Below are 27,350 nucleotides of genomic sequence, written 5' to 3' on the forward strand. Positions count from 1 at the left end.
AGTTGTTTCCAGTATTAGGTCCGCCATTGGTGGGGGTTTTTGTTCTCTGATAGGTCTAGTGAGAGCGCCAATCATCGTAGTCCTCATTTGATTGGTAGGAAGGCGAATTCGCAACTAAACCAGCTTTACGGTAAGCAGGACCGAGAGGTTTCCAGAAAATATCAGCGAAGGAAATAATTGTTTTTTCTGCTGCACGTTTCAAGGTAAGGATGACAGCTTCAACGTGCGGTTTTTATACGGTATCATAATGTTTCGAATTTTGAACACATAAAGCTGCCCATGAGTGTATTTAAATATAAGTCCCGTTTGTTACATTAACGTGGTGTTGTGAGCAACAGCTAACGTTAGCTAAACAAAACAACCTGGATGATTTCAGTAGATTTCTGTGCCTGTGACTTCCAGCGCGTCTTCTATAAAACAAACTCACTATGGTTATCACCTACTTTATCATCTAATACCTTCATTTGTCTAACGTTGTCTCATCTCTTCCTTTTTTCTGCAGACGTAAAGATGATCGAAGTGGTTTGCAACGACCGTCTAGGCAAGAAAGTCCGGGTCAAGTGCAAGTATCCTTTGCTGAAACTCTGAAAATGATGCTGAATATTGTCTCTCAACATACACGTCAAAATAATGTTTTAGGTGCAGACATCTGGGATGTCTTGAGATGAGTTAACATAAGTCAGGATTTTTAACAGTACAGCATTCATCTGCATCTGCTTTCAACGCACCCCTGCTCTGAAAGTATGGACTTACTTTTAAGACGCAAGCAAAGCTCATTTATATTATAGAATGGTGTGGAGAATAGTTTTACAATGAATCTATTAACATATGAGTTTCTAGAGTATGTTATAAGACTAAAATTCAGTGTCACTGTTTATCTTGGCATTTCTTATGACTTATTTCATTCCGTTAATACAGAATCCCACAATTGCAAGTCTGTGGGTGATTATAATAGTCATATTTGAGATTTCAGCTTGTAAGTGAACTTTATTTAAAACGTCAGTGTCTTACATTTTGGTCTTTCATGTTCTTTTACCTTTTAATATATGACGCTATTTATGTTTATTATCATCAAATGATGCTTAAAAATGGTGCTTGCCCCCACTTGCCAACTCTTGACAGCAGATATAATACCACTTGAATGAACGCCACTTGACAATCAGCTAAAAGTCTGATGATTTTCAGTAACTTCTAGGTGTCGCAGCTTGAAGGGATCTTGTTTGATCAAGTGTTAGATGTGTTTTGCCTATAATGGGTTCAGGAGCAGTCTGTCACGGGGCTACAGAGAGAGTTGGACCAGTTTAGCTAGAACACTTTAGCCATCCTGCGTGTGTTTTGATTGAGGAAAGCAGAGCGTCCAAAGCTGCTGCGCCGTCCATCTGCAGATCAAAAGAAACAAAATGATATTAGCAGACAACGCTCAGATTTTTTTAACCACGCATTTGTTAACACTCTGGATGTTTTCCAAGCTGTTACACTGCCCTTCCTTAACTTTGGTGTTTCAGCTCTGAGGATACCATCGGAGATCTGAAGAAGCTCATAGCTGCCCAGACAGGAACACGGCATGATAAGATCGTGTTAAAGAAATGGTGAGCTGCTCAAATGGGATTTGATGTGCTTGATGACAAAAGCTCATCTATTTGGACCTAAATGTTGTCCTTTGTTTTCCACAGGTACACCATATTCAAGGACCACGTGTCTCTGGGTGACTGTATCCTTTAAAGGTTTTTTTTCCTGTAGTTATACTTATGTGGTTTTAGTTAGATTACCTTTAATTTAATAATGATAATGACCATGACATTATTACACCCTCACAGAACAACTGCAGTTCTTTTTATTGCACTCACAATGATCCATAACATAAATGTATCCATAAATTGTTTAAATCGGTTAAAAAATATATTTTTTTTTCTTGATTTAAAGATCAAGATTATTTTTGTTGTACTTAACCAAAAACTCTCCAGATGAAATCCACGATGGGATGAACCTTGAGCTGTACTACCAGTAAGCAAGAGGGGAACTACGAGTCAGATGTACAGATGTAAAGATGTTTCTTGCTACAAACACAAACACACATGCGCCGCTGGAATTGAAGGTCTCACACAACATGATGGAGCGAGAGCGACTCTCACACAGCAACAAGTTTTAATTTTTCCTCTCAAATTACTTTGTGAAAGAGACGTTGAGGTTTTTTTTGTTTTGTTTTTTGATATTTTGGAAATAAAACTGATATTTACCTGACTGTGAGAGTGAGTGCTGGTCTTTGTTGTCCATTAATTATTTTCTCATACTGGGTGAGACTGGGAAACCTTATGTATCGCTAACTCTTCTCCAAATTACTCTTTGCTTTCCAGCTTGCTGGATGAAGGTAAAGTGTTGGGCAAAAGCATGTAAAAAAACATGGAGTTAGTTGCTTTTGATGTTGGTGGTAGAAAGTAGAAGGGATTAATTGGTGCCAATGGGACTTACAAACTTCTCAGTGGATCTTGGCAATGATATTTGCCTATGGCTGTGCATCCAACACCATTCACGTGGGGATGTATATGAATAATTTCAGTGGAGGCAAATAGAGACCATCAGGTTTTCTAGGGGCCTTCTGCTCCAACTCCTCCACAAACTTTTAATTAGTCGTAGCTTTACCTCTGTACATAAGACCAGTATAGCTAATGAGTTTATCGCATATATGCGTTGCAGAAGCTCGATTTACACAAATGCTGTTTTCAACAACAAAAAAAGTCCTTTGACTTAAAAAAGTGATACTAACTGATTAATCAGCTTTGGCAGCAGTTCTCAGACTGTGAGCTGGGGTTGGCAACCAGGGGGAATTGGTATGAGCGCTAAAACTCCCTGTACACTATATGTTTAACCTCGATATGTTAAACCATTCTTTACCACATTACTCTGGTACTGGACCACATTTCAGAGGAAATTATAAGACCTTTGTGCATCTAACATGTACTTTTATTTTAGAAACCTTTCTGTAGTGTACTGATCAGATAAGACAGCTATAGTACAAAAACCACCTGCTTGTATTCACTGCATCAGCGTGAATTCATAAAAGGTCTATTGTGTAAACTATTTTTGCAGTTCTACATGTCAGGAAGCCCGTGGCATTGATACTTTGACCTTTGTTGCAGCTAAATAAATGCTGCTACTACAAAGAAGTGCCATGGCCTGCAACTCTGTTTTAGATTTTAGATTTAGCATTACAACACAGATGTGGGCACAAAACCAGGCCCATAATCAAACATTTTCCTAGTTTGGTGTGTAAGAACATGTCTGCACTGAACAAAGCCATCCAACATGTTTGAAGTGGAAGCAGCACTTTTGGCAAAGTGAGAGCGAAGTCCTGCTGCCATGGAGACCTAAATCACTTACTTATAGACTCAGTCTTATTGGACATGGATAATATTGTCTGTCCCAACACTTCAGAGCTTTAGCCAACAGTCATTCTAGGTTAACTGACATTTCTGGCAATTGATGTAAACCTTTTACTAAAACTGCATCAAAGAAGGAAAAGAATGAGAGGACAGTCGTGCACAGCTGTGGAAAGACAAACAACAACTGCTGAATAAGGGAAGACGTCAAATGTGATAATTAGAATCCCTATATACTAGTATCATTTCCAAATTGTTGCCAATACAAGAATTTGAATCATTTTTAAAAATAAAAGGCAAGTTTTACCTTATTTGACATTGAAGAAGAGATCCAAGTAACGTCCAAAGTAATGTGATAATTAGAATCCCCATTTATCATTCTCCATATGCTGTCAATACAAACAATAGCAGTAAGAAGGTTTACAATAGCTCTTCATAGTATTATTATCACTTTGACCTTCACATGTATCTATTGAAGTTGAGGGAGAGGTCAGACGTGACACAATATTCTAAATCTTTATGCATTACTTTCTAACAATACACACTATATACAGCAAACCAAGCCTAAAATACTCTGTTGTAATACTATTACTACTAATACTACTACTAATAATTAATAATAACACAGCAGTTAGTTACATGCATGCACTGTAAAGAAAGAGTAAGGGCACTTGTTCACACATACTGTTCTTCACCTTTTCCCTACAATGGCAGAAACAAATCATCATGTACTTGTTTCTCTTGTAGTGGTTTTAGTGTCAGTCCTCCACACTGGCTAAACCTTTTAACCACTAAACACCTACTTTGCAACCCCCAACCTCCCACTATGTTTCTCTGTGTTTGGTGGTCTACTGATGTTCTTGGTCTCCTGGTTTCTTACGGGTTGCAGACTGCAGTCCAAATAAAGAAAACTGTCTTGTTCACGGCCTCTTTTTAAAACCTTTTTATTTGTTGTTGTTGCTCCCTGAGCCTGGTTCTGCTGGAGGTTTCTTCCTGTTAAAAATGAGTTTTGCCTTCTCACTGTCTCACTGTTATTTTTGGGTCTTTGCTTTGCATTATACAGCGCCTCGAGGCAAATGTTGGAACTTTATAAATAAAATCGAGCTGAACTGAATTGTCAGTTAGCTTTAGGTTTAGCTTTAACTTTAAGACTGCACCACATGAAGTCACATTTGCTGCTTTGGTAATCGGAAATCCGCTGCATACACGATGTACATTAAACACCCTTTTTTCAGTTTTTAATTTAATTTCACATGAGATCACACAAACACTTAAACGTGAGCTTAAAAACAACACAGAGGTGGTGTTGTAAACTGTAAATTTCGAGTAGATATAATGATATGGTTAAAATCCATACATGAACCAGACATCATCAAGCTGGCTGAACAGAGATTTTATTCACATCACTAGACACTCATCACATAATCACAAGTAGCTACTGGCATTCTCGTTCATACACACAGCCACACTCCTGCATGTTGGTTAATGCAGTCCCTCACACAGACCCCTACACATCGAGAACGAGTCTACATATCACATCCATAGGAACATCAGCAGTAGTCAGAGTAATCCTCCTCCACATAGTTGGCTGGAAAGAACCCCACCTGGAAACACAGGAGCAGTGCAGGTCAGACAAGAAAACAGCAAATAAAAAATAAATTTTTTTTTTACATTTTTTCCGTGCTCTCACCCGGCCGTACACCTCTCCTTTCCACCAGCCACTGTGACCCTTCTTGGAAAGGATCTTGATGGTGTCTCCTTCCCGCAGCGAGAGCTCGGAGCGGTCCCTGGCCGAGAAGTCATACCTGGCCCTTGCGACGCCAAAGCTCCTCATGCTGCCCCCTGTGAGACAGAGCCCACATTGCAGCATGGAACAGCTTAAAGGAATAGTTTTGGGGAAACAGTCTTACCCCATTCCTCGCAGAGGAGTTTTCATGAGCGTTATCATCACCACTCATGTTAAACAGAGTTAAAGCAGATTTTAACTTACAATAAAGACTGGAGATGGCAAAAAGAACTCATGCGGCTATCATAAAGTCATTTCTATACTCTTGCTTTTGTTCAAAATAAAGAAACGTGATAAAAATGAATATGAGAGCTCCATGATCTGTAGTGATCTGCACTTCCAAAACTAGGAGGTGGGTTGCTCTGTCATTTTGCACAGACATTTGCAAGTCACAGAGGACGACTTTGGTGATCACAGTGAGGACTGTAGGAGGTGATGGAGATCTTCTGTACCTGGTGTGAAATTGGGCATGTTGTCAGACAGGTTGCTTTGCTCCGGTTGTTTGAAAGGTATACAAAGTGTGGTGTCCAGGTCCTTAAAGTACTCCTTCAATGAGGTCTGCTGGTAATACTGAATCATCTCCTAATATGGGAGGGGGGCGGGAGGAGAAAAGAAGCGTGAGAAACGTAAGAGAGATGTTAGTTGTGGTTAGAGAGGACGAGCTGAGGTCAGCAATCCAGCACTAAAGATAATGTTCAGCGGTAGGTTTGGTTTCTCTTGCTCTGAGGCAGTGCTTCAGCTTTATGACTGTGTATGACTTACTACTAGCTCCTTGAAGGCCTTCTTGTCGTTGATGCGGTAGAGGCCTTCACTAGAGGTGATCTTAATGTGTCTGATGTCCATGTTGAACCTGAGGGAGGAGAGAGGTGAATATTAAAAGCCACAGTCTGGGAACTCAGTCCACGTGGAGGCTGAACGGCAAACATAGCGATGGCTCTCCAACGACAGAATCGAGAATTTTTCACTTCTGCAAAGATGAATGGATTTTGTTGGCTCATGAATTATAAACAGATCATGCATTAAATGCTTTGTCAGTCTGGATTGTTTCCCTTGGTTTTGAGAGGAAGTGATACTTCGTTTACTGCACATTTACGCATTACACGTGTTTGGTGAAACATCTCCAAATTTCCAAACCGTTTTTTGGATGGGGAACTTTTTAAAGAGGAGGTTTATTTTACAAGAGGATGACAATGCAGTATATTTCCTGATGACGTTTTGTATGATTTTATTAAGTTAAATGCTCCTTTGATGCAAAAAGATGTTCATCCTTCCATCCATTTTCTTCCGCTTATCCGGGGGCCAGGTCGCGAGGGCAGCAGCCAAAGCAGAGTAGCCCAGACCTCCCTCTCCCCAGCCACCTCCTCTAGCTTGGCCAGTCGAGATATATAATCTCTCCAGCGTGTGCAAAAAAAAAGTGCTCTTTCTTATTGTTTTAGGGCAGATATGCAGCTTATCCTTTAACAATTAAGGTTTGAAATGCAATCGGACCAATAATAGAATATTTAAAAAAATTGCTTGTAATTTGGCCATCTTCAAATCAACAGATAGATAATCAAACAGTACTTTAACTGATATATGTCTTACTTAATGCTGATAGCATACTCTCCTCCATCTTTCTGCCGCACGAGGAAGGTACCATCAGAGCGGGACATTAATAGGTTTTTGGCGGCCGTGCGGTCCATGTTTCCCGCAAACCTTCAATCACACAGAGAGAACGAGAGCGTCAGTTTATTTTGAGTGAATACTGTAGCCTCTGCAACATTAATTCACACAGTTATTTTTTGACAACAGTCACAAGACCAATCAAGTTACACTGCTATCAAACACACACTTTGTCACTACAGCATTACTTGGCCTTCTTTGACAGTTATAGACGTGAGAGCAGACAATGATTCAAATATGAGTGTCATTACAAAGAAACAATCATTTCACAAACAGCACCAAAGTGTTAAAAATTTAGGATCCAGACAAATGTGAAAAATGGTCAGTATGGCAAGCTTTGAGCCAAATTTGAAGAAATCCCCTGAAGACATTTGTGAGATATTTCATTAAAGTGGGTAGCCCTAAAACAAAACCCCTCTGGCTTCGCTCTTCGCTGACAGCTAGTGAAAGAAGCTTTGCCTTTAGGGGTTTTTACCAGAAAGACTGTATAAAGAAAAATAGTAGGCTACACTTAGTCCAATGCTTTAGTTGAAAGCCCATCAGTTCACACCTTAACCACATCTTAAAAAGCTATCAAATTAAATGTATCGGTTGCATTTCCCTGCACAAGCGTACATAATTCTGAAAAATACTTTCAAACGAGCTTTAAGCTGATGTTGTTCTCTACAAACTCTGATCCATTATTTTGATAATGGAAAGCTCTGTTTATAAGAAAAATTATGTTGTCTGACTGTACATGATCAGTCGTGTTCACTTTCCTGTCCTTAATGTCATACTTTTCATTACCACCAGGTGTCGCCAAACTGACACATTTTCTAACACGCTGTCCTTCAGGAGGGCAATGGTGTGATTAAAAAGCTGTTTATAATCACTACTTTGAGGGCTCAGAATGCCGTCGTCATCGTCATCAACACGAGCCTGGGGGCGAATCACATATCACCACAGTGTACGGTACATCCCATCAGTTTGAGCGTTACAGAGTGTTCCAAACGCTGCCATTAAAACGCCTGTAATTTTCAGTATCGGGTTCTGCTTTTGCGTCTGTTAACTAGTACTACTCTATGTGTTGGCTCTGTGGTGTTTCCCACTGAGTTTTGCAAACACTGCAGCACTGTAAAAAAAAATCAGACCATGGTTAACCAAGGTAAGCAGAAGCTCGGCGAGCGAGCAATTCTGCCCCGTTCCTGTCAATACTCACCAGTTGAAGCCAGATAGGTCTTGGGGTGGCCTCTGGAAAGTAGTGAGATCACAGAAAAGTCACATATAAAAAGGCTGATAACAAGTTTTCATTTCCTTCTGCTTAATGTTTGTTTTCTTTACAGGAATATGCAAGCTGACAAAAACCACTTGGCTGTGCTAAATTTAGTCAGTTATTTGTTTGCTGTTCTGAGCTTATGCCTTTCTGGGAAATTAAATCTATTTGAAAATGTTGTTTTGTTTTCAAAATGGAAAAAGGTAGGGTGCTTACTGGCTGCTGGATTGTACTCACAGTGAGGTAGGGCTGAACCTTTTGGCAAGGGAACCATCCCATTAGACCACTGGTTAGATTTCTTCCCTATGTCACATAATAGAAAATAACATGATCAGACTGAGTCAACCGATCAGTCACTGAAGGGTAAATCAAGCAATCGACCCCAATTGTAAAAATATTTACTCATATACAAAAGATAGCAATCTGAGGTAAGTCACACATCAAAAATCTGTAAGCAGAGGTTTAATGAGGAAGTACTGTGAAGCATGAAAGAGCTGGCTGACACCTGATTTGTGAATCAATTTTTTTTGGTTAACTATTAACAAAATGTTAAAAACTATTTCACTACGACATGTTTTAAAGTCCTGATGGATAAAATCACAGACACTGTGTTGAGCCCATTTATGCAGCGCTGACAGTGAGACGGTTCAAACGCATGAAGGTTTTTCACTCTTCTCAGCGCATGCTTTCTTTCTCATGAATGAAACTTTCAGTAAACTGTGCCACAGTGAGCCAGCGGGAACAAAAAGCACGGCCGCGAAACCTGAGCGGCTCTGTGGATTTCTGCCGTCAGATTACGCTTATTTTCCAAATCAAAACTGTCACACAGCATCGCGACTGCATGCAGATACAAGTGCAGGTTTGGCACGAGGGAGGAAGTGGAAGACTGAGACGCAGAGAGGAAAATGTCAAAAGAGACTGAAAAAAGACAAAAGCCTCTCACACCTACACGGTAACCACAGGAAACGAGCCTTGAAAAGTCTAAAAAATAATGCATGACCCCCCCTCACCCCTCCCCTTCTTCAGTTTACTGAATGCAGAATGGAGTGCATGTATATGGCTATGTTTTTTAGGCCTACCTCCCACCAGGGCAGCTCTGCGTCAGCGCGGGTCAGCTCAATGACGTCCCCTCTGGAGAGATGAAGCGCTTGGCCGAAGCCCACAGGAGGCGGCGGCATGCCATAATACTCCTGATTTACCTCCATCTTAGGATATCCTGACAGCAGAAAGAGGAAAAAGGAGAGGTTGTGATATTTGGAAGAGCTGCAATAAGGCAAGTACTCCTGGAAAAACGAATCAAACTGGATCAAACTATTCTCTGCATATTTTTAAAAACTTTTAATTTCAGATAGACAAAGTTTACCAAAAACATCCCCTATCCCCGCCTACCATGATGCTCCGTTTAGATAAATTAAACTGGGCTACCATTAACCACACACGAGTGGGGTTCCCATCAACATGCATAAATTGGTTGAAAATAGTCCACAAACTAGTTAATGGTTGTCGCTCTGATATTTTCTACCTTAAAAGAGGGCTCAGAAAAGAAGACTGTGAGAACATCTCATTCGCTGCAAGTACTGAACTCACGGCTCAATCGGTAAGAATAAAAAAACGAAGGGAATGAGGGGAAAGCACTTTCATTCAGACGTAAGCGAACCATCCTCATTTATTTACCAGCCCTGTTATGCAACTTGAATAAATCGGGTTGGGGGTATAGTACACTGATATGTTTGACAGGTGAAGCTAAATCACTTGCTGTGATGTTTCTGGGCAGAACTGGAGGGAGATAAACCAAGATATTGACCTCAGGACTCTGATTGACAAAACAAAAAGAGTAAGAATGAAAATATTTACAAGAGTGTTGCTTTTATTCCAGTCATTACAACCAGTGAGTCACAGTTCAGTCATGACTTTTGAAATATTACATAAAATGAAACCTAAAAATCCGTTGGTCACTCCGTGGGCTTTCGTAAATTCCTAAAGTTGAGACATCGCATTACAAACATAAATCTCTTTGAGGTTGCGTCAGAAAGAAAAAATCTTCAGAATCAAAAAGGTGGAGCTATCTGCCATGCTTATGCCTTCTTAGTAAGGGAAATAATCTTCTTCTGGTCAAGAGGCAAAAAGATAAGGTATTAAAACGTGCATCTAGCGATAAGATTATCAGCGTCAAAGAAAATGAATCAGACAGGCTGCAAAGTTTAGTTCCGTCGCATTTCCAGAAGACCAGCTGATTTCTATGCCAGCTCACAACAACAGATGACTCAGCAGGCAAACCTCATAAAGTGGGGTTATTTAATCCTGCAGCTGCAGCAAGCCACTCTGCAACCCACCTCCACCCCACTCTTTTTCATTCTGTGTCTGACGATCTCTACTCTGTTCTGTGCTGAGCTTTTGTTGCTGTTCTTCCTGCTTTATGCTTTACTCTTATGCACATGTAAGAACAGAGACAGCCATACCCTCTAATATAAATCAGTGCTGATGTAAACAATAAGACCCCGTGCACACAGACACACTACAGTAAAAAAATACCTTCTTTTGATGAGGAAAAAAATCAGGTTGCTCGGTCAACAGCCGCAAGCAGTTGGGGTGACCAGAGATTAAGTGTGCAACACTCTCAACCTTAACTGAATTAACCAGCCACCTGATGGCTCTCAAAAAAGTCACAGTCAAACTTATACTGACTGCAATCAGTCAGACAGATTAGTTACAGATTGTTAACACGCTGCGATCTATTTTAGTCAGCATGGTTGCCAAGCGCCTATGTCACTTTGCACTTAGTGTCTTATAGAAAATAGATCACCGTTAAACACATCACAATAAAATACAACCATACAGGCAGGAAAAGCAGACTGGGAATACTTGCTGATAATGTGATATATAACTATCTGAATTATTTATGGTGAACTCTGCTGCTAATAGAGGAGAAAATGATAATTGCCCTGCTGAAGTTCTAGCTGTCCGACATAATAGGGTATGGGTCTTTATCAGAGAAGATCACAGAGAGATTAAAGCTGATGGCAGAGAGGCTTTTAAAAATGGTCACTATATATAGATTTGGTTATAACTTTACAAACAAAGAAAGCACTTTTATGATAACACAACTCACAAGATATATGAATTGTATGTAGGTTATAACTAGGGAAGACACATCGCTACAGCTTTATATTTGAGTGTTGAACAAAAACATAACCTCAGAACCTGAAAGTCTTGTGCTGTATGCTTTCAACATGCTGGTAGAAGTAGGCTTTATAAGCTGATATATCATGAATTGCTTACCAATGCTGGAATGACCAGAGGACCTTTGAGCTTTATTCTGCAGGAGCAAAAGAAAGAAACGGTGAAGCAAAGTTTTGCGCAAGTCCCAAAGAACATCCATCCATTAAAACTGGCACGTACAATAGTGGGAATAAAAAGCCCAAAGAGGCTTTATCCACCAGCTGAGCTGGAAGTTTACAGTATGAAATATATGTAGACATACCTTTTTTGCAGAAACAGAATGATCTGTAATTTTAAAAGCAGAATTGATCATTAGACTAATTAGTAGCGGTGTTTAAACACATACATATGCATGTGTGCACGTATACAGACCTGAGTTTCGTCCACAGGCGGGTACTCTGCCTAAACATTCTTTATGTGCTGCCATCTTACAGCGAGTGCAGCGATAGCCCTGAAAAAATATCCCCCTGCAGACACATTGAGAAATTTTACCTTTAGAGGAGATTCCTTTTCTTTTTTTTGTTAACTTGTTAATACAGTTCCACAGGAGCTAACTTGTTAACTAGTTGGAGGAATAATAGAATAACAGAAGTACCTTAACAACATTGAGCAAGCTTTACAGGAGGTGGTTTCCTCAAAGCAGTGCATCTGGAAGTCATGGTTATTTGCTGTGGAGTTCTCAGGACTCATATTTGACCTGTAAGCATAAAGCGAAACTGTTTTGACCTCAGCTGGGGGGAAGTAGGCATTCAAACAGCTGCTTTTCAGTGCCAGATACTTTGGTACTTTCACTCTGGTAAAAGTACAAATCATAAGGTATCCGTTTAGAGAGACTGGCGATGAAAAAGCAGTCAAAGCCAGTGCAGTGAGACTGCAAATAATGTAACAAATAGCAGGTTGATGCGTTAAATCAACAACAGAAATCCATAAAACTAAACGTTTCCATGTCCAACCTTTTTCAGATCCGCTTCTTATTTTGTATGTTCGACAACACAAAAGTCCGTCATTACATAAATGTAATATTTTGGAGGAAAAAACAATTAACAACCTAAAACCTGCAGTAACTTATCCCAGCTCTGGTTTGCTGACATATTGAGGTGTTTTGAAAGAGCTCACTGTTTTTTTTTAGTCTATAAGTCTGAGTATAGTTTCTGGAACTTTAGCTGCTAAATATTCTTCATAGTTCTCCGATTGCTGTTTTTAGTGCTCAGCTGTACGTCCACATTTAATACTCACAGAGCCATCTCAAACTGTTCCAGCCATTTTTTCTTCAGTTCTCTGGTTTTGAAGAATAAATCATAGCCAGACCTTCCGTAGCAATCCAGCAAGAGGAACAAATAGGACCACTGTTCACATACAAAAACACACACACACAGTCAGTCCTATTGAGATGCCTTATGCCGATCTTGTTTTGTGTGTAACAGGTGTCTCAGTGCAGATTTGGAGACCTTTTTATTGTCCTTCTCTCCTGTGGTTTCATCTCGTATCTGGTAGCTGTGTAGTTCAATGATCTCTTTCAGCTCAAAAGTTTCTCCACTCTTTTTCTTACAAATAAACACGGCTTTATCAAAGAGGAACGCGTACCTGACAAACAGCAGAGCGCACACAAACGCAACGTCAAAAAACAGCTTGTAACATATCAGATGAGACGTGCGTCAGCCACACACGCACCTGTCCTGTTTCGATCTTTTCTCTGAGCTGCAAATCTTTAGTTCTCCATCGATTTTGGGACGACCGTAGAGAGCTAGAGACTGAGTCTGAGGAAGGAGGACGAGAGGGAGGATGAGCAGAAAGGAAATACAAACAACAACCAAAGAGAGACTCATTAAAAATGAAATAGTGTAACCGCACCATGTTTTCTATGGAAAGCTGAAATGTGGTGATTTGCTTGATGATCTCATTGTCTCGTTTCACCTCATTAACACTCTGCGCCAGATCCTGGAAACACACACACATGCATGCACGAGGATTAAGTATCATACTTTCAGGTTACATACAAGTAGAAATACACAAATACACACACTTACTCTCATGGCATCTAGAGCTGTTCGCAGGTTCTCCTTCTCTGTTGAGTCAGTGGTGTGTTTTACCAGCTCCTGCAGACACAAGCAAGCCACGGCAAATTAAAGCTGCTGGATAAAACCAACTGGAAACTGAAGATACAGTAAGTACCATGTATGAAGTATAAACACATGCCTGTAATAGCAGGTGGTATTTGAGGACTCTCTGCATGGGGACCATGAGTAAATCTCGTAGAGAAAAACGTCCACTGTTTGCTCTCTTTGAACACTCCTGAGAGAGAGACAGACAGAGCGAACTAGTATTAAACAACAAGAAATGATGATCAAATAAATTTGCATGAAGTTATTTAAATATGTCTAAAATGGAGCGTGTGTTTCCTCCTCACCTCCAGTTTCATCCTGATATCCTCCCTCGCATTTGAAAGCTTGTCAAGGTGTTTTGTTGCCGCCTCCACCTGACTGCAGTAACGACCGTACAGTAACAGCCTGGCGAGAGATGGGATACATAAACATATTTTTCATACATTTGTTTGTAAGATAAACAAGTGGATCTGTGTGTGTGTCTCTGCACGAGCGATATACCTCTCCTTGTAGTTCACAAACACCTGGAACAGATTCCTGGCTCCATTATTTAGGATAGAGTTCTGAACTTCTTCTAGCAATTCAGAATGGGTCTTATTCAAATCCTACACACACACACACACACACACACACACACACACACACACACACACACACACACTATGTAAACAAAGGTTTTCCATGAAGTGGGTATATCATGCAGGTGTAGAGGTAAACACCTTCTTTACCTGTACGTTGATGAAGATACTTTCAATGTCTTGTGGCTGGAGAAACCTTTGAAGAGGCTTCATAAAGTGCTGCACAGAAGAGCGAGTATGAGTGTTATTTTTAATTTTTTTTGTGCATGAGTTCTCTATACTTGTGTGCTTGTGATGTATGATGAAGGATTGAAAGAGGTGTGGAACAGGTGTATAAAAAGTGATGTTGTTACTTACGTAAAAATGTTTTTTGCAAATTTGTGATTTTAATTTCACAGAAATTCAGATTTCTTTTTTTTTTTTTTTAATGTGTGAGCTTTGAATTTCAGAAATATTAAAACATTTTTGTGTTAAGTTTAAAAGATCTCAGAAATTCACATTTTTTCTCCCCCAGCTCCTTTATGTTTTTTAAGATGGGCTCTGTCATCGTCATTATGAGTCGTTTTTTTTATTGCCATATGAATGCACCGATCTTCTTTGATCAGACTGTGGGTGTGTGCACACCTGTAGTATAGATTGCAGTGTTTCTGAGTATTTCTCTTCCGTCTGTCTGATCTCCTGCAGGCAGCACTCTCTCTTGTCCACACCAGTTTTCTGCTGCTAAAGGGCACAAAAAAAAGTCAAATGAGGGTTTTTTTGCTTTTGTTTGTACTTGCCTTATACAAAAGAAATGGGTTATGGTGTTTAAGTAGCAGTAGTTATTTAAACATTAACAGAGAAGTTTAAACAACCCCTATCAAAGTCAAACAGAAAACTTTGGCACATAGGCTCTGAGGCACTGCGGTTCCTTGACCCACAAAGACTTTCAAAAACCAAAGGAGGTTTTAAGAACATTAATAAGATTGGAAAGACAAAGAAAAATTATTATTCCTGCTACACAAAATTGTATTTAATATTTCAAACTGTCCTTCTTGCTCTTTTCTTACTGAATAATTCTGACTAAAAGGTTTCTAAAAAATCTAAAATAACATGCTTCGGGTGAAGGTGTATATATTAGACATCTGCAAGTAAAACTCTAATCTGATTAAGAGTCTTTGATATGCGGACTACTCTGCCTACCGAGTCATAGCCTCACATGAGGTGATAAGAAACACAGTGAAACCCAGATTTTAGTGCAGAAGTACTTTGTTGGAAGACCTGCAAAGTTTGCAGGTTGCAAGTGAAGGCTACACCCTCCTTTTTGTTGCAGGTTACAGGTCACATGGGAACCACTCACAGTTTCAGGCGGTTCATCTGTCCTCATCAAGTCTTCATAGATCTCATCTCCTTCGTTCTCCTCATCCTCCACAAAGTCGTACAAGTCATCATCTTCATCCACTGTATCACTAATACACAAAACACATGCAAAGTACTTACTGTTATCACCTTTGGCTTTTTTTCTTAAATATATCTGTGCTGTATACGGAGCGTCACTAACCTGTACACCACCTGTACACCACCTGTATAGCTGGTGGAATATAACATTTCTCCACTTGCAATAAACCATCACATCTCCCAGTTTGATTCAATTAAAATTCAAAATGTCCTGACAAGACTCTTAAATTTAATTCTTAAAAGTAAAATAATGCAGAATTTTTGCTGGTAGTTTTCTGTTTGAGTATTTTGAACTTTTCTACAGGTCAAAATGTGGCATTATGAAAGCATTTCCTTGTGAAGATGTTAAAGTTTTATAGGAAAATCCTCAAATCATACAGCCACACAACAAAACGAGAGAGAGAAAAATTGGCAGCTATTTAAAACAATCTCTCTCCCTCCATTTAGACATTATAGAGAAAAAGGCTTACTCTATCTGGTCAGACAGGCCGCTGTAGATCTCCTCATCAAGAGTGCATCCCTCTAAAGGAAAAGGCCTGTTGAAGGGAAGGTGAGTGTGTTAAAGCAACAAAAAAAGAGAGTGAAAATTACAACTGAATAAAGGTTAATATAATATTAGTAATTAAGCATGAATTTAGGTTCCAGGCTGAAGGACAAAACCCCATTACTGTGGTGCTGACTTCCTGATGAGCCGGCGTATTTAATGGTAATGGAAAGGATTTAAATTTTTAAGTGCCCAGAAATCTAACAAAAACCTGTTGTGCTCAAAATATAAAGATTAAATGCCACTTAAATTAATGAGTTACAAAACTTGAAACTTTCGGGAACGTTCTGTCAAGTTAAGAAACAACAGTCTTATCTGGCACTGAGGAAGTGCTGTTATCTGCTACACCAACTTTCAGCCTAAGAAAAAAAACAGCCACAAGTCTCTGGTCCATATAACCAATTTCAGTTGTATAAAAATTATATTCTCGCTTTTAGGGTGGCATGGCCACAGACCAACAAAAAAGTAATCCCAAGTAAGCACTTTCACATCCACGTGGTAGGATAAGGGTATAATTTCATGTTGTGCAATAAACCATTTGAGACTAGTTATTTAAAACTCCATAATTTCCACATTTCTACAGAAAACAGTTATGATTAGGACATTTATTATAAAAAAAAAAGTTGACCATCTTAAACAAGTTACTTCTCCCTTCTCTGCCAACGCATCTGTTTTCTTTCTGCCAGCAACGAAATCGTCTGTGTGATTTCTATAAACCCCAAATATTTCAAGGAAGCAAACAGACAAATAATAAATGCTTCACACTAACAGATAACACACACATCAGATAATTAATAAAATACTACAAATTTAAAAATGCAGATAAAGCTTTTTACAATTGCATTTAAAGGCATTTGTTGCTACGTTTGGCTCTGGATGATGTCAGTGAGATCGCATTAAAGGTAGGTCGATCCAAATATCGGCACCAACAATAGTAGTGGTATCAAATCGATAGTAGCATGATAGAGCATAGAAACAATGTATCGATTCTAAGTCCAGTATGTAATCGACTGCTTTAAATTAATTCTTTTTTTGGGAAATGAGAGAATATACCTCAGACGTGCACCATGAAAAATGTCTGAAACTTTTTGTGTTGACTGTCACATCTATTTTATTTATAGCTTATAGCCCATTTACACAACAGAAGATGACCCAAAGTGCTTTGGAGACTGGCACATTTAAATACCCCAAAAGCTGAAAGTTGTGTTTTGTTGTGTTAACCCATTATTGTGGAAAGTAAAACTCACGGTGATTTGGTGGTCATTAAAATGTGTTCAGAATTTGCGAACTGATGATGATTCATCTAAAAATTCATGACACACTGCTCTCCCATACATGAGCTGCCTTTATAAGTTACGGGTATTGCTACTGGTATTGGCAGTACTGGCCCTGTATTTATTTGGCATGAGATCAAGACCAAAATTTCCAGTATTGCACAACACTGGATCAGATATCCTGAATATGATTAGAATATGAGGGCTTATCATAAGAAAGTCGCCTTAAAAGGAGAGCTGGATGGAAGGTGATAGTCTAAGAATACAAGCATGGACTTAGCAGTTAGCACAAGTGGTCCCTTTAAACTTCAATTTTAGTTACAGGCAGGAATGTACTTACTGAAATCCTCTTTGGACAGCAATGGACGAATGAGACAGGGTGGACAACGTATCTATGACCTTACACAGACAGAAACACACAAAGAAGTATAGTACACAATTAACAATCTTGTACAGAGTGTGGGAACACACACTGGCAGAGAAACTGTAAAACTGTTTAACACTTTAAATGTGAACACTAAATAATGGCCTAGTTTCACTCTCGCTCTGTTTGACAGTTCAATTAAAAAGAGCATAATCACGGTGGGTGTTGAAATTTCATGTGAAATGTGATCAGAAACATACAAAAACAGTGGTTAAAATGAAAGTGAACGCTCTTTGTTTAAAGGAAAGCATGTATTAGCGAGTTTAAATGTTGGTTTATAACTTACTAACCAAGTAAGTAAGGGGCAGTTTGTTGTTGTCACACATTTTGAGCTTCTTTGACACGCTTTTTCACTTTTCAGCATGTTTTCTTTCTGTGTGATGCCACTTGACTTGTTTCAGCTGAAACTTGTCTTCCAACACTTCTGGTTAAGTAAAAAAAAAAAAAGGACTAAGGAATACATTTCTCAGTCAGCATTTTTCGGTCTAATTTCTGCTTTCATTCAAGACAGAAAAAAAGAGTAAAGATGCAACAAGAAGTGAAAATCTGTGGTTCTGAGAAGTCCTGTGGAAAAGAAATCAGTGAACTAATTCAAACTGCTATCTTAGTAGCAGAGAATTCAATAGAAAACACTAATTAGCTTTCTGATGAAGTGGTGGTTAAAAAAGATCCAAACAGCTGTGTGAGAGAACAGATGTTTCCCATACTAAAATGTTTTATGCTTAGCTAAGCCCATCGTCTGCTGTCTGCTTGCTTTCTGTTTAAATGCATCAACCCCTTCTTTCATCCTTATATCCACCATAGGTTATCAGAAGTTCCACTTAAGAGAAATGTCTATGTTAAATCTTGAGATGATGGCTAGAAACCACTGAACTAAGCTGTATCAAAAGCAATTTGTGATGCAAGCTCTGCTATAACAGCAAAGTAGAGCTCACACACCGACGGGTAAGCGTTAGCAGTTTAATAAAGCAATAGATTATAATAAGATATCTCTCGGAGCAGGTTTTGTGCCGATGGACTTTATTTACTTGTGTACAGGATCTACCACACCCATGTTTTCTACATTAAATTGTTATGGGTGACTGAGTGGAAGCTGCAAAGTGAAACGAGAAGCTTAGTGACAGTAACACACTGTAAAGTTGATGAAATGACCCCCCCCCCCCCCCCCCCCTCCAAAAATAAAATGTCCTGATGACTCATTTTGAGGACATGGCTTCATCTTAGCTTGCACAGACAAAAAAAAGTGCTCATTTCAAATCCACTCTTGGTTGCTTTAAATCGCTGCACTGCATAGAAAGTGAAAGAGAACTGTTGAGTACTGCATTCATGCCTTTGCTCTGACACTTCACATTAGAAAATCACCAAGCTACTTCCTGTTAGGGCTTTGTGGGTGTCTGCAAGCTGCAGTAAGGCGTTAGGACTTCATGCTTCACTTTAGACGTCTGCCGTAATGACTGAGCTACGAGTGCATCATGAGTTCCCCTTTCAGGTACAATTTTGGGTTCTTCAGATCTTTAAATTTTTATTCATCGTGTAACCATCAGGAAGAGATTTCATCCGTGCAAGATACAGCAAATAAACGACCGTAAAAAGACGATGACACAAAGTAATAAACACTTATCCTCTGGGACAAGAGAAGCAAGGAGTGCCACAAATGATGGCCTGGACCTGATCTCAAACTCAGTCAAACAGAGTCAGCCTGAGGCAGCATGATGGGACACTGAGGCAAGCTAAATCTACAGGAGAACTGTAGTGCGATTCTCCAAAGTGCAAGAGTGCCTGGAGAATTTGTTTCAAAAGCAAACGTAAAATGTGGTCACAACATGAATGTAGTTTTTCCTGTTTACTACATTTAGTGTAAAGCTAAAAGCTTTGGAGCTTTTAGCGTTCATCGTGATAGCGCAGTGGAGAGAAGAAAGGAAGGGTGAGGAGAGAGAAGACACGTGCTGGATGGTTCGGGGCAGATTCAAACCCAACTTTGTTTAAAGTTAATCAGTAATTAAAATTAACTCAGGGAATATGTCCGAAAGATAGATTTTTGCATGGTCATACCTTTCCAAAGTCCCGAACATCAAACAGATCAAAGGCTTCAAATAGTTCATTCTTCTTCAGATGAAACTTGTCTTGACAAACTCCCAGGAATGTCCGGATATTCTTTAAACACAGGAACTAAAAAAAACCAGAAACACAATCATCACTTTTTTTATAAGTTATATTATTCAATTCAGTTCAGCTGATCTATAAACCAAATAACCATAAATATACATGTGCAATTTTTACATGATAACAAATATGGGCATTGGGCCATACCTCTTGTATCTAGGCTTTAATATGTAGTAGTGCAATATTTAAACTCATACTTAGTTGTTTTTGTTTTAGATGCATTCTGCTTGTGCAGTGTGGATCAGAGTGAAGCTGCATTTCGATCGCGTGGATGTCCCGCACATATTGCACAACTGACAATAAAGTTGACTTTGACTTGAACATTTATGAAAGCATGGGTTGTTCTAAAGAGCTCGCTGAATGTGTTGGTATCGTAATAATTTGTGAGTTTTCTTCCCTCCTACATGCTGCAACTCGGCTACAAAGATTCGGTGCACATAAGCGAGGTCACAGAGTGCTGAGAGACACACGGATACATGGTGCACTAAAATTTCCAACACTCTGCTGACTCAATAACTGCAGCGCTCCAAACCACCTCTGGCATTAACATCAACACAAAAACTGTACGCTGGGAGCTTCATGTAATGGGTTTAAATGGCCGAGCAGCTCCTGTGGTCCAGTACATTTGTCCATACAGTGTATTCTAGCCTTACTCTGGATCCTGAGTAATCTGTTTTTCAATCAGTCAAGTTAAATAAATGTGTATAATTCAACAGACTTATTTCTCACTGATTTAAATATGTAGGTAAACACAGGTGTTGGTAATCACATTAATTAAGGCTCTGTACTTAATCTGAGAAGAACTCTTGATTAATATTATTAGTAAGATCTGAAAAGCTCCATACTTTGTGTCCGAATGGCAGCCATGAAACAGGTCTACTGGGTTTTTCCTGGTCTTCAGCGGTGTTGACTGTATTTCTTATCTTACTTATCAGAAATCTATATTTTCCTGTTTTATGTTTGACCAAACTTCCCCCAAAAACACTGTTATAGTGATTTTTCACTGGAAGGCCATCAAAACCTCCAATCTTTGCTAAACACAGATGGTTTAAGTTACAAAATGTCTCGTGTTTTTTAGAAGTGACAATCAAATGAAACGAGCAACTGATGATGCCACAATGGGCTCTGGGAACGTGTGATCAGCCTTTATGACTGTGCTCAAATACTTAGTATATATTTAGTGTAATATTTAGTAGTTCAAAATATTAACAGAAATGTTAATGAACAGATCCATGAAAACAGGAACTATATTAACAAGTTAAAAAAAAAAAAAAGATTTCTCTCAATAGTTAAAAATAATTTAGAAGCAAATCAAAAGCAGTCGAAAAGAAAACACGTCTTTTTTAGCTACAATTGTAACAAATCAATAAAAACTTGACAAGTTTAGAAAATTGAAAGATTACAAATTAATAATAAATATCTTCAAAGCCAACGAGCCTGTTTGAGAAGGAACAAGCTGCTGTCTTTCTTTCAACACTTAGATTCCACATACGCTTTGTTACAGCCCTGACCAGACTGTAAATACTCATCAGCAGCACGGACCACGTAACCATCAAGCACAATGAGCTAAAATGTGTGCCACTAAAAAGAAGCAGTTCGAAGGACATCTAAAATATGACTGCAGAAGAAACCACACGGAGCAGAGTGTGCAGTGCAACTGACATGGTGGTCAGACATATGCCGCTTTACATAACTTCCTGCTCTCTCTCTGTGTGTGTGTGTGTGTGTGTGTGTCTCTCTCTCTGTGTCTCTTCAGCAGTGGGAAATGCGGAACTCTAATTTGAGAAAAGGGGAAACGTTTAGTTCTGACTGATACTGCTGCACACATCATGTCGCCCTGCCAGGAGATCACATTAACATGCAATCAAGTATTTGTTTTTACACTACTAAAATAATCCTTATTGCAAGAGCACAGACAAGATTGTCTAATTGTGTAATTGTGTCAACAGGTGTGTGTGTGTGTGTGTGTGTGTGTGTGTGTATGCACATTTGTATACGCCTGTGAGTCTACGTCACAGTGTACACGTCCGGCCTTCTGTTAATCAGCGGATGTTTCTTAACCACTTTTGACCTCATAGGATTTCCCAGAGTTTCCCATGCATATGTCAAAGGCCATTAACTCCTGCACTGTTTGCAGATCTCCAGTAAGGAGGGCCTTCTTAAGATTTCAGCTTAAAAAGGCCCAACATGCTCTACTTTAGGTTATGATATTCTACCATCCTGTCTTTCAAATGTTTTTAACTCATATTTGCCACCCTTTTAATTATCTCATGCCGTTCAACCCTTTTGTTTTTTGTTTTGTTTTTTTAGCTAATGTGTTTTTTAGCTTGCATGCACTGTCAAAAACAATTTTTTGGACAAAGTTGAAAAGACGAGGAAATGTAGGCAGGAATCAACAGGACTTTTTGAGAGTTATATTTAAAAAATGCATAGCTTAAGTATGTATTAAAAATGAATATATTAGCAATATATAAGAAATCACGCCCTTATGTCTGTGTTGTAAATGTACTGGAGCTAACACCTGGCTAACGTAGTGTAGCAGAAAATGTAAGAAGATAGGAAAGTATTCTGCCTGCTACAATCCAGAAAAAAAAGGTTCACCTAACCACATGCCATACCTCAAAAACATTGCTTGTAGTTTGTGAAATCTCTGCAAAAACTGAAGTCAGCTGTTTCTGCTCCCATTTCACACAAACAGCCTGTTTCTTATCTTTATGCTAAGCTAAGCTAACCATAGAATGGTATCAGTTTTCTCATTTGACTGTCTATAACAAAGGTATACACAAAATATTAGGCATATTCAAAGTGAGGAGAAACGATAAGAGGTGAAAGTATTTTTATCATATCCCTTGTGGAGTATACTCTGTAGAAATATGATCAAATTAAAGCACTTTCCAGCTGCCAGTGCGATTACGGTGCTTCGAAGTCGTTCATATGAGTCCAAAAGTTTCTAATTGTCAAATAAGAAAATAGTTGACATATCACAAAGAGTCTTGCTTCGAGCACAAATCCTGAATTTTCCTGAGCTGTGACTATTCTGGATTACAATGCAGCAATTTGGTATCATCAAATCCTATAAAAGTGAAGAATAAATTTTTAAATTGGAAAATGTTGACAAAACCCCTGTGTATAAAGAGATAATTAAATAACAAAAATTTTAGAGTTTTTTTTAAACATTTATTTATTATTTCTCTTTGTCTTCTAGTTGTCTCCTTTTGTTCTCCTTCATTATCATTATCCTGATCACTACATGCTCCCGGATGTACCGATAATGACTGAAGCATTTTCCTATCATGCAGCATCAGGGCCTCAGTAAGCCATGGTGGTAACAATAGCAATGTCCTATGGAAATGCATCAGGAAAAAGTCTGGGTGTGTGCGTATGTGTGTGTCTCTGGCATTGTGTCTTACCTGCGACATCTGTGGGCGTAGGTTGATCTCTCTCAGGTTGACAGCCTGAGGCAGCAGGTTGTTGAGCAACTGGCAGAGCAGCACGCCATCTCTCAGAGCCTGAGCCAGGTCGCACACCTGTCATAGCGCACACACAGAATTAATTTGAGGAACTGAAACAAGTTTGTGTATTCACACACAGGTGAATATGAATGTGTCGCTGCTTATTTACCTGTGCACCCTCCAGAGTGACCCTGTGGTTCTCTGGAAGAACTCGGCAGTCGATCAACCACATCGCGCACTGCCGCCACAGCTCCATCTTGGTTTTCTGAATGAAAAATAGAAAAAAGGGCAAACACACAGACAGAACTTAGACATGCGGCGTTCAATCAAATGGAGAGCAAAATGAATGTTCAATCAGAAAGGCGCACAGCAGACACTCAGCAATGCCTATCACGCTGTCATTCAGTGAAACACCTTTGTTGAAACTCAATGCAACAAAAAAAAAAGTTGCCGCTGTCTCAGTAAACCTGATCGTACGAGTCCAAATCAACGCAGGACCATTTAACCATCGGTCCTTACCTTCACTGGTTCCTCCCGGCACTTCTATGTGTTCTTTCTGATGTTAACCTCCCTGTCTTCCTTTCATTATCTCATTTTCAGACTTCGGCGCTCTTGTTCTGTCGTTCTTCCGTGGTGGGTGTTCTGCAGAGCTGCACTGTGTTGAAGGCTTTTAACTTTTTTCCCGCAACTTCCTTTTTCCTCTGACGCACCCTCTCTCTCTCTCTCTCTCTCTCACTCACACACACACACACACACACACACACTCAAAAAGCTGCTGCTGCTGCTGTTGTGACAACTGGCACAAGCTGATAAAAAAAGAGTGAGACTTGATGAAAATGTATGTGAGACATGAGACAGAAAAGCAGCAAGTAAGCCGCTGGACTGTCAACAAAGAAACATTACTTGTCTAGTCATCTACGCACTGATATTTCGCCTCAATAAGGATTTTTTATCCACTTTTGTGGCAGTAAAACGCTGCAGGAACCAAACACACATCAATAAATCTGTGAAATTCAAAATTACACTGCAGAGTTCATATTTAATCTGTCCTAAAGCTCAACAGCAGAGAGACACACTGTCTATCAAAGGAAAATCCTCGAGCTGCCTAATGAATAATGAAACATCTCCTCAAACACTCTGACAGCACCCAGGGGTGATTTTACCCTCATGTTGGCACTTAAAAAAAAAAAAAATTCACAGCTGAGACGCCCCAAAATCAAAACTCATTCAGATGTAACATCTCAAACTAAATCTTTACGAATTTCTTTTTGTGCGACTAAAAACAGTGGAAGTACCGTCTAGTGATATCAGTAATTTAAGCCTTCACTCATTAACAATAAAGCAGGAGAGCAGTATTTAGTCAAGTACAATTTTGGGATATTGTTATCCATATAAGTACTTCCACTGGTACTTTGCATTTTTACTCCATCCAATATATGAGAAGGAAATGGAATGGCTTTTGCACATTTTACTTGCAAAACATACAACTGTTGATTTCAAATTTCAATGCCATCTATGTTTTTTTGACGGTTTGTCCAGTTCAGAGTGACAGGAAGCTGGTAAACCATGAAGAGCTTGCCAGTCTACAGGACGATTGACACAGAGAGTCAGACAACTGCTCACACTCGGCTTCACACTTACAGTGAATTTAGAATCACCACTTAACCTAACGTGCAAGCCCTTAAACTGTGGGAGGAAGTCAAAGTACCCAGACAGAGAGCCTATGCAGTCACAAGGATAATATGCAAAATCCACACATTGAATTTTCATGCAGTGTTGTGCACATGACTACAAATTTGTCACATAGTAAATAATAGATAGAGCCACATAAAAATGTAAACACTGTTGATTTTGGCAATTTGGGGGGCATTGTAGTTACTGTTACTTATCATAATAAAGATAAAATTAGATTACAATCCTTTCCTCAGAACTATAAAGTTGCAATATTAACAGGTCTATTCAAGTCCGGAACGCTTTCCACTGTGAGTTATCTGTATTTTTAAATATCAGATTTATCTTTCTAAATTTATGCTGGTGGTATGGCTTCTTGGAGACTGCTGAGCTTTTTTTCAAATATGCATTTATTTTTAAAATGGCCGATAACTTTTCACTCAAATCTCTGTTCTGAGGTGGCAGGAAATGTGTCAAAATGATCTGAGTGTCTAGGTTAGAGTTGGAAGGGGAAAAAAGAAAGAAGTATGGAAGAGCTGTTTTGCAAGAAAAGTCGGTTTAACTTATGGTGAACAGCAACCACTGTGGCCACAAGATGAAATTGCAGGATTACAGTAATAGCATTACTGATGATTGAGCAACATTAGGCGTTACACACATTTGACCCAAGCGTTCACAGAGGGAGGGTTTTATGGGTATTTCTTCTTATGGTGGCATAGTCTTGGTTTAAAATATATGGACGGGACAGTGAGCTGATTCATGTAGACCAGGAAACAGAAGAGAAGACGTGACTGATGAAGGGTATTGTGATGTAGCATAACTTAAGCAGCAAGGAAGGTGATAAGTAAATAGCATTAGCAGACAATTGAAGTTCTTTTTAAGCATACTTTATTGCTAGCATCTCCCTTTTACCATAAAACAATCAATCAGGCATGCAAAAATCCCACTGGCTTTATACAAGACTTTGCCCACACCTGACCTCGTTAGTCCCTACCATTGAAACAAAATAGGTCAAACCAAATAATACAATTCTAAACAAAGAACAGGAATAAAGTCATGCATGAAACTGACAAACTCATTTACTCAACTAAATGGTTTGTAAAGTAAAACACTGCATACAATATAACTCAAAAGGCTACTTTAAAGAAAACAAACAATACTATACAAAATGAAAACCCTCCATTTGGTTACACCCAGTGATCCAATCATTGACCTCATGACCCTATATAAACAGGAAGTAGTGGGCGGCCCTTCCCATACACCCGTCTCACATACAGGACCTGAATGCACAACATGGACACCATGGTAAGTATAACCAAAGCAACATAAAGAAACATAATTTACTAGACATGTGCCTGTAAACAGAAGAAAATTCAGATGATCTGATGGTTAGTAGTGTTTGCTTTAAAACACATGCATGGATGTAAAGAATGTAACTACTGCTACCACAAACAAAACCCGGGATATTGTGTGTTAAGAGAAGTTACACCAGCACTGTCTAAATTAAAGCATTATGGCTGACTGTAAAATAACAGAACACAGAATAACAATATACGCAAGTGACAAATGGCAAATGAATTCTGTCCTAGCCACTTTGTCACATTCCCCCCCCCCTTAAGTCCGTTACTCTTCATAGGAACGGGAAAGAAAGTCTGCCACAACATTCTTTTTCCCTGCCCTATATCGAATCTTAAAACAATATGGCTGCAATGAAAGATACCACCTCGTGATCCTTGCGTTGGTGTCTCTCATTCTGCTCATCCACTGTAAAGCTCGATGATCGGTTTCAAGCACAAATTCACCTCCCAGTAGATAGTATCTCAGAGTGTCCAAAGCCCATTTTATTGCCAAAGCTTCTTTTTCAATTGTGGAATACTTCATTTCTCTGGGGAAGAGCTTACGGCTTATGTACTGCACAGGTCTTTGGTCCTCTCCATCACCTTGCAGCAACACAGCTCCCAGCCCAACTCCTGAAGCATCAGTCTGTACAATAAACGGGCACGTAAAGTCTGGACACTGCAACACAGGCTCATTACACAAACAGTTTTTCAAATCCATGAATGCAGCCTCACACTCTGGAGTCCATTTAATTTTGTTGGGGCATGATTTACGAGTTAAATCACTAAGAATAGCTGATCTGGTAGAGAAATTAGGGATGAAACGACGATACCAGCCAGCTAAACCCAGGAAGGATCTCAACTTTTTCTTTGTAGTCGGAGGAGGACAAGAGGCAAGGTTCTCGACCTTACTCACCTGAGGGCGGATGACCCCACCCCCAATGACGTATCCCAGGTACTCCACCTCGGTCTGTGCAATGTGGCATTTCCCAGGGTTGATGACTAGTCCAGCTGTTCTGATGCGTTGCAGGACATCAGCCAGATGTTTCACATGGTCCTCCCATGTCTCGCTGAA

At 39.4% G+C, this 27,350-nt stretch overlaps 2 protein-coding genes across 5 annotated transcripts; one reads left to right on the forward strand and one right to left on the reverse strand.

Moving 5' to 3' along the window:
* The first annotated feature begins 64 nt into the window (after window positions 1-64).
* Window positions 65-2,241, forward strand: ubl5 (ubiquitin like 5). The gene is made up of 5 exons (XM_080880904.1): window positions 65-203; window positions 503-566; window positions 1,506-1,589; window positions 1,674-1,711; window positions 1,965-2,241. Exons 2-5 carry the CDS (start codon window positions 511-513, stop codon window positions 2,006-2,008), a joined length of 222 nt encoding a protein of 73 aa, XP_080737030.1. The 5' UTR covers window positions 65-203; window positions 503-510; the 3' UTR covers window positions 2,009-2,241.
* A 2,367-nt stretch (window positions 2,242-4,608) lies between these two features.
* vav1 (vav guanine nucleotide exchange factor 1) lies at window positions 4,609-23,917 on the reverse strand. Of its 4 annotated transcripts, none has more exons than XM_080880403.1 (29): window positions 23,787-23,917; window positions 23,437-23,532; window positions 23,226-23,342; window positions 19,705-19,821; window positions 17,569-17,627; window positions 15,881-15,946; window positions 15,313-15,421; window positions 14,601-14,693; window positions 14,127-14,195; window positions 13,900-14,003; window positions 13,704-13,803; window positions 13,493-13,588; window positions 13,324-13,392; window positions 13,148-13,234; window positions 12,968-13,053; window positions 12,745-12,880; window positions 12,533-12,642; window positions 11,892-11,993; window positions 11,669-11,763; window positions 11,559-11,581; window positions 11,357-11,393; window positions 9,157-9,293; window positions 8,315-8,380; window positions 8,024-8,055; window positions 6,748-6,858; window positions 5,926-6,013; window positions 5,616-5,745; window positions 5,068-5,219; window positions 4,609-4,981 (listed from the first exon to the last, which is right to left on the reverse strand). In XM_080880403.1, the coding sequence occupies exons 2-29, from the start codon at window positions 23,521-23,523 to the stop codon at window positions 4,928-4,930; spliced, it is 2,532 nt and encodes an 843-aa protein (XP_080736529.1). In that variant the 5' UTR covers window positions 23,524-23,532; window positions 23,787-23,917; the 3' UTR covers window positions 4,609-4,927. The 4 variants fall into 4 exon arrangements, with proteins under 4 accessions (XP_080736529.1, XP_080736527.1, XP_080736528.1 ...); XM_080880401.1 differs by having other exon boundaries at window positions 8,294-8,380; XM_080880402.1 differs by having other exon boundaries at window positions 14,601-14,696.
* Between the last annotated feature and the right edge of the window lie 3,433 nt (window positions 23,918-27,350).

The sequence above is a fragment of the Rhamphochromis sp. 'chilingali' genome (genome assembly GCF_963969265.1).
Source record: "Rhamphochromis sp. 'chilingali' genome assembly, chromosome: 4".
Taxonomy (NCBI): domain Eukaryota; kingdom Metazoa; phylum Chordata; class Actinopteri; order Cichliformes; family Cichlidae; genus Rhamphochromis; species Rhamphochromis sp. 'chilingali'.